Consider the following 13460-nt stretch of genomic DNA (forward strand, 5'->3'; position numbering starts at 1 on the left):
CCCATCCCGTATCTTCCTCCTCTAACCCTAGTATATCTAGGAAGCTCTAGGGCTCGTCTCCGGCTATGTTTCAGGTGTTGCTAGACGTTAGCGGCCTGTAACAGGTGTTGTTAGGTGAGAGAGGCTTACTAGGCTTCGCAGCGGTTGCCGAGGGCAGGTTAGCTTAGGTTTGTTGAAGTTGATGGAAATGGCTGAGATGGAAGAATTGACCTCAATTGATAGGGGGTTCTGCATACAGTACTGCAGCCTTTGTTAGGCAAGGCGGCATCATCGACGACTGTATGGGGCCTACGCGCCAGACTATAAAAGGAAAAGAGTGGGGCGGGGGAGTCCAAAAAGCCAAATGGGGGTGTCCAAAAAGACCTTCTCTTCCTTTTTTGCCTTGCTTGGTTCCACTGTCAGGCGTTCAAGATCAACGCCCTGACTCGACCAACATGCAAAACAGCGATCTGCATGGCTTGCCCAGAGTGTATGAGCTCAACGATGTTGCTGAGTTGTTCACTTCTCTTCTCTCGGCCGCTGTTGTGTAGTAGGAGTAATATCAAGAAGAGTTGCCTGCCCTGTTGTTGGAGCTCGTGGTTGGGCTGGGGGATCGGATTGGTTGAAGAGCTCCAGAGCCCCCGTTGCCTCGTGTGTAAGTCGGTTGGCGGCGCTCTTCTTACTACAAAGAACAAGTCCAAGTGTTCGCTACATCCATGCTTGGCGTGGTTTGCTGCCCAAGTTGGTGGGTTCTGGATGGTCCGAGGGGATGTACCTGACGTATTGTTTGAGACTCTTTGGTTGACCGAGCATCTGGGTTTTGGTGTTGGGGGACGATCCGTACCTTAATGGCCTTGCGAGGTACTAGTGTAGGTGCCTTAATGCCACATGGAAAAGGAAATCAAGTCATCGAGTGGCTTGTTGGCGTTCGGGTTGCTGCAGGGTTATTTGTTCGTTTCGCTAATTCCGTTAATTCCGATCTCGGGAGGGAGGGGGTTTGAGGGGTTTAGCTCAGAGAAAATCAACCAAAAGCCAAAAACTTCTTTCTGTCGCAGGGACCTCGTGTTCCAGGTTTCAGCGTTTCTCGAGACAAAAAGTCGTCAGTTCAGTCGCAAGACATGTCCGCCGGAGAGAGGGAGGAGGCTCCGAGCTGGGGTGATGGTCTCATGTTCAAAGTGGAGTTCTGAACCGGGCGAGCCCTGCCGGCCGGGACGGCAAGGAGGCACCCCGCCGGGAAGACGGCCGGACGGAGGAGTGGGGTTCCCCAAGGACCCAGTGTTGCACCCGGCGCCCGGGAAAGGGAGGGGTCCCGTATCAGATCAGAGCCCCACATTTTTTCGTCAGAGTCGCGGTGACAGCGGCGGGGAGCACCTCAAGCGCGCAAGCCCAGCCCGCTTTCCACGTTTTCGACAGCAGCCATGGCCCGGGGGGATTCTGCCACTTCCGCTGGGATTTCTTATCTTTGGGGTTTTGTGATAGAAACAAACGGTGAAGAGAGAAGATCGGGACTATCATCCTTCACCGAACACGACAGGACGGCAAGCTGGCATGGAGAGCGTGCCCGCTGGCCCTGCAGGGGCGGATATACTTATGCGCTCTTCCCGACGGTGGCAACCTCCTGGAACAGGGGCAACGGTCTGGATGTCTCTGTTTGCAGCACGTGGTGGCACAATCGGAGGGGACAGCTTTCGGTCTCGCTCCACAGGGCTCACCAGATCTCGAGTGCTTTTGTCTAGAAGTGATGAGGAGGAATGGAAGTCCCGTCTGGTGTCTGTCTGTTTGTCTGCAACTCCTGACTGTGCCTGGCCAAGAGACGGGGAAGTTCGATGGACGATTTTCAGGAGTTGTTGATCCAAACCATGGATGTTGTTCGCTTGGGCCAGCCGAGCGGGAAACGGAATGGACGGTCATCTAAGAACCTCTCGGAGATAATTACCTTGCCATGATTTGGCTGGGAATGTTGCATTTACTATATTCATGGTAAGTAAGGAATAGTAATAGGGAGAGAAAACGAGAGGATAATAAATAGAATCCCGCCGCCATGGTGCAGAGATTCCCTCCCGTCTGCTGGGAAAAGGGGCATGCAGCTGGGCGTCATGTCAAGAGTCGCGTTCAGGGTTGGAGGCGTAGGTAGAGAGTGAGATGCAGTTCCGGCTCTTTATCGCTGCGGCGGGCCCCGAGGTTGCAAGATTCGCAGGCCCAACCCTGCGATTGCGCGCTAGTCCGGGTGCGACATGGGCCAGGGGCCAAGCGAAAAAGCCGCCGCACGCCCAGCAAATTCCATTCGCCATCTCGACCCGATTTGGCTCGATTTGGCTGCACTTATCTTTTGCACACAGCCACGAGCCACGGCAGACTTGGGACAGGTCTCTCGTCAGAAAGTGGAGAGGCGAACTGGAAGCGAACAAGGTCCACGCCTCTGCGCTGCCATCATCGTCGACCGCTATCGCGCCCAATCCAATCCCCGCCATCCATCTCTTCCATTCCTGTACTCACCACCATCGCCAACCACGCCGACGACGCTGCTGTCGCCGCCCAACAACACAACTCGTTGCTGTCGTCACCGTCTCCACCCTTCTTCTAACTACTACGGCACGGCTACCTGCCTGAACTAACAGAGAAAAAAAAAAAACCGTTTGCGTCGTTTGCACCCACCGCTCAATTCCTCGAGCGGAGCATGGTCACCGTGGCCGCCCTAGGCAATGTCTTTCCAGATCACAGCCTCGCCAGTAATAACATTGCTATGATGATCGCCGTCCACGAAAGTCACTACCAACCACCCTCCTCCGTACCGCGATCCCGCGACCGCGATGCTCTCTCGACTCCGCGTCCTCCATCGAGCTCCCCACGCCCCGCGGCACCAGCGTCGTCGGCTTCAATAGCAAATTCCCAGAGCCAAACTCCCGGCCGCTACGGCCGCACCGAGAGAAACACCTCGTCCTCGTCAGCGCCCTCGTCAGCCTTTCAAGACCGGTCCAAACCACCATCTCCAAGCCATCGCCGGCCGGCCCCCGATACCGCTGTTCCCTCAAAACCCGCACGCCTTCCGTCCCCGCCACCTTCATCCGCGTCGGAGCCGTCGTCCAGTGATACCCAGCCGCAGCCTGATCCCCACCGACATACTACTACTACTAATCCCCCGCCCCCCGCATCCTTTACCACTTCCGAATCCAACCTGTCCGCGTCGAGCACATCCACCGATGCCACCGTCGTCGCTGCCCCGGGCTCCCGATCTATACCGTCGCCCGGTCCCGACCGTGGCCCAAGATGGACGCCCTCCCTGACCGGCCCCGCCCCGCCGCTGTCCCTCCCTCCGCTTGACAACGCTCCTGTGCAAACCCAAACCACCATCCGCGTCCGTGACCTCGAACACGTCCAGAGCCTCGCCCACTCCGACCTCCTCAACGGCCACGGCAGCAACTCGATCAACGACCCGCCTTTGCAGCAGCTCAAGTTCGACATCAGTGGCATGCCCATCTGCGACATCATCGAGATGGTGGCGGCCCTGCTGACCAAGATCACCTCGACCAACGACCTCCAACACGACGCCCTCAACCGCAACGCCCACCACCTCCGGCAAGCTCAGGCCCAGGCCCGCGCCTCCGCCGATGGGTCGGGCGATGCCTCGAGCATGAGCCCCCTCAGCAGCAGCGTGTTGGCGTTCCACGGAAAGAACGTGCCCGCCATCACCATCCTGAGCTATCTGACTCGCATCCACAAGTACTGCCCGACGACGTTTGAGGTGTTTTTGAGCCTGCTGGTGTATTTCGACCGCATGACGGAGCGGGTGAACGATTTGGTCATGAAGAGCGAAGAGGAGCGCCGGAGGAAGCTGCAGGAGCAGTTGAGGCAGCAGGCTCAGCAGGCGAAACGGGAGGAGGCGCAGCGGCTGAAGAGGCAATCCCGCACTGCTGCGGAGAGGGCCGAGGGAGAGGCTGCTAAAGACGGGGAAGACACCATCATGCGCGATCGCGATGACGAGCAGGACCAGCAGGAGGAGGAGATGGATGACGCGTCGAGTAACGCCACCGAGACGGACTCGGATCTAGCCGATTCGACGGACGACGGGGATGAAGGGACCGAGGCCACGGATGCGACAGCTGCAACTAAATCCGCGGCCGCCGGGAGTAGTCCGCATGCGACATATTTTGTCGTGGACAGTTTTAACATTCATCGGCTGATCATTGCGGGTGTGACGTGCGCGAGCAAGTTCTTTTCGGATGTGTTTTATACGAATTCGAGATATGCCAAGGTACCTTTGCTCTCTCTCTCCTTTTTACATCTTCTACCCATTTTCGTTACCCCTCGCTCTTTTCTGAGCAGCTATTCGTTTCCCCTCCAACTATTATTACATAACCATCATACCAATCATCAAGTTCTATCTGCTAACCTCTTTCACTCTTGCACACACAGGTCGGCGGTCTCCCCCTCCCCGAACTCAATCACCTCGAGCTGCAGTTCCTGCTCCTCAACGACTTCCGGCTCGCCGTGCCCGTCGAGGACCTCGAGGCGTACGCGACCATGTTGGTCGAGTTTTATGCCCGCGAGGTCGTCGGGCCGTCGTCGGAGGGGAAGAGGAGGATGAAACTTGTTCCTTGATTGGGCTTGGTTGAGTGATTGGCGGGTTTGAGTCGGGCAGTTGAGTTAGGCATCTTTATGAGGCTTGATAGGGTTGGTAGGGTTTCAATGGGGATAGATCTTGGGTATTTTACTTTCTTCTTTTTTTGACTGAGGTGTGAAGTGTCGAGCCGTGGTATGTGTGCGTGTGGGTGCGTGATTGAGTGATGCGTGATGTTGCTGGCTCAGGATGGAGGAGGAAAAGAGGAAGGTGACGATTGTGGTTGGAGAGGCGGAAAGGATACAACATACAATATGATGACCGATGATGATGATATTTGTTCTTAAGCAACCCGAGCAGACAGACAGGCAGAGAGGCAGGCAGGCAGGCAGGTAGGATTTATAAACATGGATAAGCAAGCACCTGGGCGTTTGACGAGCGGTCGCGAGTGCTTTTTCCTTGAATCTGCCTTGGTCTTTTGGTCTCGGTGGTGTGAGAGAGGTTTTGGTTGTGATGGGTGAGTCGGATGTTTGAGTCGGTGGTGGAATGTTGGTGAGGGCCTGCTTGTTGCTGGGTTGGAGATTCTGGACTTGGATGGAGGGCAAGATGAGGACGATGGAGAGAGGAGGCCGTGCTTGGTACTTGGGTAGGGGAATGGAAAGGGAGACGGGTAGATGGTTAGATTTAGGTCGGGTATGGATGGACGATGGGGTCTGATGGTCGAGGCGCGTTTTCCTTCAGTTTTTTCCTCACCAGACAGCAGCTTATTATGGTGGTTTGAGTTGTGAAGATGGACTGAACTTGGAAGAGGGAAACAACCTCAGCTGGACTTGGGCTACGCACCCTACCTTGTTCATACCGAACTAAATATTCTCCTTGAACTAGGTTTCTTTCTTTACAATAAAACTTTCTGTTCATCGCAACCAAACCCATCCTAACCTGAAATCCCCTCCCGTATTCTCTGCCGTAATACTGCTTCCTACTCCCTCGGCCCCTCCTCCTCATCAAACCTCGCAAACATCCTCTCTATCCCCTCCTTCCCAGCCTCTCCCCTCCCAATCTCCCCCCTCTCCTCCAGCTTTTCTAGTGACATCCTCGCGTACTTTTCCGCGTTCTTCCTGTCCTTCAACATCCAAAATATCCGCGCCATATTCTCGTACTGCTCGGCGAACATGTCCCACAACTCCTCGGGCGCGAGTAGCTCGACAATCTGCCGCGTGAAGCGCAGGGCCTGATATGCCCGGCCGGCCTGGTAGGCAAGGAGCTGGTAGGAGCGGAGTTTTTGGATCTCGGAACGGCGTGAGTCGGAGATCTCTCGTTCGGAGGCAGGGGCCTGGCAGAGGGAGCAGTGGCAGGTGAAGTGCCAGCGGGAGGATAGCTTTTCGGCGCGTTCGGAGGTGGGCGCGTCGACGGGGATATCTTTGGATGTGTTATTAATATGAGAATATTTGGGGAGTTTCGATCTGAGGTATGGTTGGGGAGGGAGAGGGAGGGGATGGGATGGTATTCCTTACAGCTGATGGTTATTTCTTCGCCGACTGGGATGTCGCGGGCCGCGTGGATTGTGGCTTGGAGGGTGGAGGGGATGAAGCGGATGTAGGCGCTGGTTTCTGATCAGCACCTATTCAACTGGAATGGTATTGAGGATCATATGCTCAGAAAAGAGGTGGTGGACTTACTTTGGCTTGCAAGCGTGATTGATCCTCTGGTCAAGTTCGTCAGCCCCTTTTCTATGCACACCTCTCCATCATAGCTTGACCTGAGGAAGGTTACTCACCGAAACAATCGGAAACAAAGCAATATGCTTCCTCCCTCCCAGCTCCGTACTAAACGCGTTCGTCCTCAAGATATTCTCCACGTCGTCCCGAGCCAGGGGATTACTCTTCCCCAAGCCCAATACGCTACCCGGATCCTGCAGCTGCGCCACCGACTTGTGCAGCAGCTTGTACCCTTTAAACGCCGGAACCTCGCTGGTGAACATGACATCCACCATGATGGTCGCGTAGTCCACTAAGATCTCCTCATACCGCGCAATCTTGCGCGTCGCCACCAGCCCCTTGCCTTTGCCGGGGATGTCGACCATGGTGTACTTCTCCCCCGCCGCCGTGCCGCATCTTTGTTGACCTCCGGGAATACCGGGAAAAGAAACCGGCGTGGCGCTGTTGTTGACGGCGTGGTTGAGCATCCACGCGCTGTCGGCGGCGGTTTCGGGCGTGGCGATAATGCTCCATCCGCGCGACCCGTGGCGCGAGTTGGTGTAAACGCAGTATTTTGTTTTCTTGTCGACCGTGTATTCGCACGTGGGCGGGTGCGTCCAGGGCGAGGAGGTTATAGATACCGTTGGCCGGTCGCTGTCCTCCAGAGGGAGGGGGCAGGTTATGTCGAGGTCGGTCGGGTGGAGAGTGAAGGGCGTGAGAAAGTTGTTGGTGATGTCGAGGACGCCATGGCTGAGGGCGGACGGGAGGAATGCTGAGGCGAGGAGGAGGCGCCGGAGAAAGGGGAGAGAAGAAGAGGTCATGGTGGAGAGTGTATCACATAGCAGAACCTAGTCAACACTCCCGTTCACTGCCTGCAATGAATCTACTCAAAGCGCATACGGGAGGAGGTCGTCCCCCAGAAAAATAATACCACCGCCAAGTGTCCAACCCGCAACCTGTCCTCACTCAATATCATCCCTTCCTCCCTGCACTCTCCCCTGACGTAAGAATCCACGGTTGAACAAACCCGCCCGGCAGTTCCAACATTGAGCATCAAGTAGATTGATTGCCCAGCCCGTTGTCGATCGCGGTCGGTGTAAGACAGAGGACCAACGAAGTAGTACATCCATACCAAGCCCGGACGGAACGGAGAACCCTGCCGTGCCGTTGCCCAGGACCAAAGCCGACCCGCGCCGCGCCGGAGGTTGGTGTCGGCCAAGAGCCTTGGCCGCGGCTCACAGCCAGACAGGACCGCGCCGAGCGGCGCCGAGGCACGGGTCGGGCTTGGGACCAAGGGCCGGGTAATATACGGGCATTGGCACGCCTGAGACATAGTAGGGAAAGTATATGCCCATGTTCATAGGATGTGTCATAAGCTTGGCCAGCCAGCCTTGAGGAGGATGTATCGACTTTTGGTGTGTTTTCGTCCAGTGGTGCTTGTTGTCGTTCAGGGTGAAATGATTGCTTTGACCTATGTGCTAGATGATGCCAATGAAATGAAGATAACTAAAGTTTGAATGGGGTGGCTGTATTAATCCGGAGTCGAGGCCTATCAGACACTTATGTAGTTCTCTGAGAGATATCAAGGGAAGATGTATTGCTAAGTCTCCATATCCATATATCCACGGCTCACCTCGTCCAGCATCCAGTCCACACTCCCCAAGGCTATCAGCAGCAAGACCAATGCATCGCGATTTCAGTATTACTGATCGCTCACTCTCCCTCCTATCTGTCCTCCTCTCTGACTACAATCCGGACCAATCATTCGAGGCCAGAGACAAGACTCCGCTGAGAGGAACGACGCTGCGATGGCCGAGCCAGCTATTGAGGAATCTGCGAGATCTTCCATACGGAACTCCATTGAGTTGAAACAGAGAAACAGGAATAACAGTAATATCGGGCTATGTATTATGTCGACTCTACGATCATGCATCATTTCCAAGCGTCACCTCTCACCCCTCAAAAACTCACAAACCCCCCTCCCCCATCTCTCCGCGCCCTTGTACGCCCACATGCCCGGCGCGTTTCCGCTGTCCAGCCCCTCAATCGCGTCTGCCAGAGCCGGACCGTGACCCTCGTTTCGTATGTCTGCGAGAGGGTAGAGGTGCGTTTTGAAGCTGAAGAGGATCGGGCCTTCTGACCCTTGGTTGGAGGACTTTTTGTCGCTATTCATGGTGGGGAGGCGAGTGAGGGTTTGAAGCTCAACTCGGAGATGGCCTTGGGAAAATTCGTTCATCTCGGCAGTTGCGGTATTAGTCGCGGCGTGGGAAGCTGGAGAGTACAGCTCGGAATGGGTTTGGATCCCCCACTGTTTGACGGCATGTTAGCATCAAGGATGCCAAAGATTCCGGAAGAGGGAAGAGAAGATCAACTCACATTCACCCTCTTAACCGGCCGTCCCACCTCCAACCGTCCAAAAAACCTTTCCATACTCGCCGCGATCTTCTCATATGCTGGCACCGGACCGTGAATCTCCACCAGCCTCTTCCCCAGCTTCTCGGCAGGGTTGAATCCGGCCGGGTGACAGCAGACAAACGCTACCGCCCGGTGCTCTCGCGGCCTCGGGCCATGCCCCTGATCATGACTATGACCATGACTCCCGTCAACAGCAGTACCAAACTCATCGTCGTCGCGAAGGACCAGAAACAAATCATCCTCAACCGTCTCACCCAAGACGCGGAGCATCTCGACCGGATCCTCTGGAAGCGGAGAGATCGGGGCGGTCAGGCCCGTCACCTTGTTGCGAAACACAACCACCCCCTCCAGCTCCTCCCCAACCTTCTCACCACCATCGGACGCCGTCGGTCCTTGTTGCGTCACAAGCTCAAACAGCGAAGGGTACCGTCTCGGAAGGTAGTAACCCAACAAATACGCATACAAATCCCTGACAGCCTGAACGGCGCGAGGTGATGGCAAGAGGCCGAGCACTGCTGAACCGTGGGCGGCGATGAGCTGCCTTCGGGCGGTGACGCGGGCGAGGTAGTTGCGGTCGATGGCAATGAGGTGGGAGGGGGTTGTTGTTTGGATTGCTGGGGTTTGTTGTTAGTCTATAGTATCTCGTGTGTGAATCATCATAGGTTGGTGGGGTGTTCATCATCTGGTGGCAACCGCGGCTTCGTGGAGGAGCAGCCGCGGAATAACAAGGGGAGTAAACCGGAATTTGGAAGACATCAGCTTCGACATACCCATGGTGATGTTATAAACCTTCTTCCACGGCCGGAAGACACCCGGTTCCGCAGTGTTCAGATCAAACTCCGTCAATGGTTCAATAGCTGGCCACCCCCTCTCACTACCTGACGCCACACTTCCCCCAGCAAGGCCATGTTGTTTCCCTTTGCTGTCACGGACATGGTTCCAAGACACTGCCTGCTTATTGTGTATCTTAAACCGTCGGACGACCAAGAACACCAGCACGCCCAACGCTAAAACGAGGGCGAGGGGTGGAGGTGGAATTGTCATGGTGAATAGCATCGATACTGAACGAGTGTGAGCTTCATCGACTTGCTTCCATAGTGAAACAACATCTACGCCGCAAGAACTCAGGGGCAACGCTGGATCAGGATGGGTATTCTTAAACAGTAACGAATTTTAACAACGGCCGGATTTGAACCACCGCCCCTGAACTCCGAGGCACACGACAAAGGATGGTTAATTATGGGGTTCATCCATGGATATCTTACGTACTCTATAAGCCTATCCCCATTTCCCAAGTCTTCTGACCTACATACTTACCTACCTAGGCAGTTAACTCCCTAATCGCAAGGTGACACGACATCCCGCCGCCAGCCAGCTTTGACAAGCCCGTATCACCCACTTAGGACATATACGCTTCTTTGCCATAAAACGACCAAGTCGCAGCACCACTTGCTGAGGACTTACCCCCACCAATGGACTCGATACCCGTGGTACCATGTGTGGTACGCGTGGACGGGTGGCAAGGTGCAGAACAGCTCCGGCCAGTCGGAGCCGGCCGATACCTAGGCACCCCGCCCCCCACTGACCGCGATCGGCCCGGGTTGCTTGTTGGAGAAGCACCAGGTAACTTGAGACGGGATTGGAGCTGGCCGCTGGTGCCCCTCATACCCCTCATCCTCAACTCACGAATAATAACATCGCCACGAGGGTTGCTTGGGGTTCCTGGATAACGTGACTTTGAGCCTACGAGTACTTCTCCTCGAAGACATTGGGTAGCGTCAGCTCAGCCTTACTGTCTCCTCCACCTAATGACAATCTAGTCCACACCTCATCTCCATCCGCATATCATCATCTCCATCTGCAGATCATCATCACCATCCACACATCACCATTATCATCGTTGCGAACCATAAAATCACAACCACCAATTTCCACTACTACTGCTTCTACATTTCCAACGTTACAACCACGTACTTCCCACCCGATCTCCTACTTCTTCTCATAAACAAGCAAACCCCAGGTCTGAAGCCAGCCGACCAAATGACCAACATCAAACCCCGCCCCCCTTCCACAGGCGCCGCCTCCTCCTCCTCATTTCTCTCCCCGCCTGGCCGCCCAACCCCCACAACCTCAACCACCGCAACCCACTCCTCCACCGCCACCATCCTCTTCGACGCCACCTCCTCCGTCGTCTCCGGCGCCACCGACGAGACCCTCTCCCTTGCGCACCTGGACCCGATCCCGACCTACGAAGAATCCCTCTCCGCCCCGCGCCCCGGTCCGCTGCAAATCCTCGGCGCAACGTGGGGCGGCGTGCAAGTGACCGCCGAGCTGCAGCGGCTGGCGGCGGGGCAGGACGAGCTGGTGCTGGACATGAAGACGCTGTGGACGATTTTGACGCCCGACCCGGCGCCGGGGAAGTTGAAGGTGCTGACGGTGGTGTATCGGTTTGATGATACCCCAGGGAGCAGTGGAGGTGGTGGGGAGAAAAGAGAGGAAAGAGGAGAGGAGGAAAATGATCTCAACGAAATACGCCTGCTTTGTGTGTCCGAGGAGGTGCAGCCTTCCAAGGTGGTGATATCCCGACGGGCGAGCCAGGGGTTCCTCTCCTGCGGTGAGGATGACGGCGCAGCAAGAGCCAAGCGGCCGTTGCACGGACGGCTTGGACGGGCGTGGCGGGCCGGACCGCAGGGAGAGGTGGATATTTTGGCGGTGCTGTACGGGCCGAAGAGGATCGAGACGCCGTCGGTGCTGGCCGTGCTTGCGAACCATTTCGAGGGGAGGTGGGGCCAGATTCGCATGACCAACAGCTTCTTTGGGACAGATCCGTGGCCGTATAAGCGCAAGACGTGGACCGTGTATTTTAGGTTTGTTGGGTCCAAGATAGTGCAGGTGGTGACGGGGTGGGAGGATGGCGCGTTGGAAATTCCGTGGCGGAAGGATGTTTGATGGCATTATTCTCGTGATGTACGGAGGCATCTGGCTATGGTTTGTGTGTAATAAGGTAGGATATATTGGACAAACCAGCATGCTCTTCTCAACCTGCGGCATCTTCCAGAAGCGATGATGCAAAGGTCCTCACGGCATCTCTCAATATCGAGGCCACATTCCCTTGAGCCCAAAAATGCCCGGCGCTTGACACCTCATGAGCCCGGAACCTGGTCCCAGGCACAGCCTCAAGACGAGCCACCCAAGATCGTAGCTTGCGGACTGGCACAAAAATGTCGTTGTCGCCGTAAATGGCTAGCGTGGGGTTCTGCACCAACTTTGCTTCGGCCTCCTCCTCAGGGGCAGGGTCAGGTTCCGCATCTTCGTTGCGTTGGGCAGTCAACCGACCCCAAGCCTTCCCCGATATGCTCGACAAAGACGGGAACGACATGGTAGCTAGGTTTGTGATGACCCCCTGCAGAGGCGAGACAAGTAAGTAGGCAGGCTGGAAGGCAGTCCGGCCAGGAATCAGCGGTAGAACGGAAGGGTGCTGCTCGTAGCTATGAGACGAAGGCTCGTTGGTTCCGTCAGAACCCGTGGGTTTGTCCAAGTGGACTGCTTTCTTTGTTTTGGCAACGAGCTCGGCTACACCCTGGCGAATGCTCTCCTCAAACTCAGCCGATCGAGAGCGGCGGGGCTCACGATGGCTGCGGCCCTCCTCATCTCCGCCAACACGTAACCCGACATGTCTGCGGGGCGAGGTTGGTTGGAAGTTGATGATGGCGTCCCTCTCAGCAGAAAGCCGCGTGTTTTGCGTTTCAGCTAAATGTTGAGCGCGGGCCCGGATCTCGGCGGCATAAGACCCAACTTCGGGGGAGTCAAACAGAGAGGCGATGGCCGAGAGACTGGGGAGCTGCGTTGTAATCATGGCGCCATACGAGTAGCCCCCAGACAAGAACACGGGAGGCTTGGGAGAGACTGGGGGTTGCGGAGTGGGTGGCTGAAGGTGAATCTCGCATGCATTATCTGCTGAAGGTGTCTCTTCAGGCGGGGTCTCAATCGACTTCTCTGCCAATGTCCTGAATGGATCGAGAAAGTGCACATAATGGATCAGGAAACCAGCCACAGACATGTAGTCGGCTCTCTCGGGTTTGGAGGTCCATGAGGTCTTCCCAGCGGACCCATGGGCACCTCTGAAAAGGGGCTACATATCAGTTTTGTCCTATAAGTACCTCATTGTGGAGGCTGGGCAAACCTGAAGTTGAAGGTGCAAACGAGAAATCCCTGGGTCAGCAGGGTGCTTGCTACCAGATCCACGACGCCATCATCGTAGCAGCCGCCGAGCGGGGCGTAGGGATGGGCAAATATGGCGGCGTGTTTCCGCCAGGGAGGCGAGTCTGGAGACGCAACGAGTGAGACTGGATGGTAAAGACGACAGTCAATGGGGAGTCCGTCGTGGAGACTGGGAAGGGTGAAAGTGAGAGTCGGCCTGGGGAGGGTTGTGAAGAGACGAGTTGAGGTTGAGTGAGAGTGGGAGGAGTGAGAAGAGTGACCGCGACGGGCTGCCATGGTGTTTTGTTTAGCGACGAGAACTACATTCCACAGGTGTGACTCAAACAAAGAACAATAGACGAGGTAGGAGGTTTATATCGAGTTGGTCATAGGTGGACGCGTAGCCCATTGCGCGGCCTGGCTGTGATACAAGAGACTGAAGAAGTCGAGTTGATGCAGATTGATGCAGATTGATGCAGCCTTCTGCAGTTTGACATGGGAGGGTTGAGATGGCAGTTGGGCTTGTTGGACTTCACCCTGGTTCGTCTGGTGGAGCTAACTTGATACGGCTAGGTGGGGCCGGAATGCACCGCCAAGACGCCCCCGGACAG

At 55.9% G+C, this 13460-nt stretch overlaps 5 protein-coding genes across 5 annotated transcripts; 2 read left to right on the forward strand and 3 right to left on the reverse strand.

The window, feature by feature from the left end:
• Positions 1-2656: 2656 nt before the first annotated feature.
• On the forward strand, positions 2657-4578 carry VTJ04DRAFT_10562 (uncharacterized protein; the record flags this gene model as incomplete). The annotated part of the gene is made up of 2 exons (XM_069358315.1): positions 2657-4231; positions 4393-4578. The coding sequence occupies 2 exons, from the start codon at positions 2657-2659 to the stop codon at positions 4576-4578; spliced, it is 1761 nt and encodes a 586-aa protein (XP_069213891.1).
• Positions 4579-5516: 938 nt separating this feature from the next.
• Positions 5517-7055, reverse strand: VTJ04DRAFT_10563 (uncharacterized protein; the record flags this gene model as incomplete). Its single annotated transcript, XM_069358316.1, has 4 exons — positions 5517-5956; positions 6052-6140; positions 6217-6242; positions 6315-7055. The coding sequence occupies 4 exons, from the start codon at positions 7053-7055 to the stop codon at positions 5517-5519; spliced, it is 1296 nt and encodes a 431-aa protein (XP_069213892.1).
• Positions 7056-8179: 1124 nt separating this feature from the next.
• Positions 8180-9705, reverse strand: VTJ04DRAFT_10564 (uncharacterized protein; the record flags this gene model as incomplete). The annotated part of the gene is made up of 3 exons (XM_069358317.1): positions 8180-8542; positions 8611-9263; positions 9420-9705. The coding sequence occupies 3 exons, from the start codon at positions 9703-9705 to the stop codon at positions 8180-8182; spliced, it is 1302 nt and encodes a 433-aa protein (XP_069213893.1).
• Positions 9706-10689: 984 nt separating this feature from the next.
• Positions 10690-11598, forward strand: VTJ04DRAFT_10565 (uncharacterized protein; the record flags this gene model as incomplete). The annotated part of the gene is made up of 1 exon (XM_069358318.1): positions 10690-11598. The coding sequence occupies one exon, from the start codon at positions 10690-10692 to the stop codon at positions 11596-11598; it is 909 nt and encodes a 302-aa protein (XP_069213894.1).
• Positions 11599-11686: 88 nt separating this feature from the next.
• On the reverse strand, positions 11687-13146 carry VTJ04DRAFT_10566 (uncharacterized protein; the record flags this gene model as incomplete). Its single annotated transcript, XM_069358319.1, has 2 exons — positions 11687-12770; positions 12833-13146. The coding sequence occupies 2 exons, from the start codon at positions 13144-13146 to the stop codon at positions 11687-11689; spliced, it is 1398 nt and encodes a 465-aa protein (XP_069213895.1).
• Between the last annotated feature and the right edge of the window lie 314 nt (positions 13147-13460).

Source organism: Mycothermus thermophilus (genome assembly GCF_041956435.1).
Source record: "Mycothermus thermophilus strain CBS 625.91 unplaced genomic scaffold VTJ04scaffold_8, whole genome shotgun sequence".
Lineage (NCBI taxonomy): Eukaryota > Fungi > Ascomycota > Sordariomycetes > Sordariales > Chaetomiaceae > Mycothermus > Mycothermus thermophilus.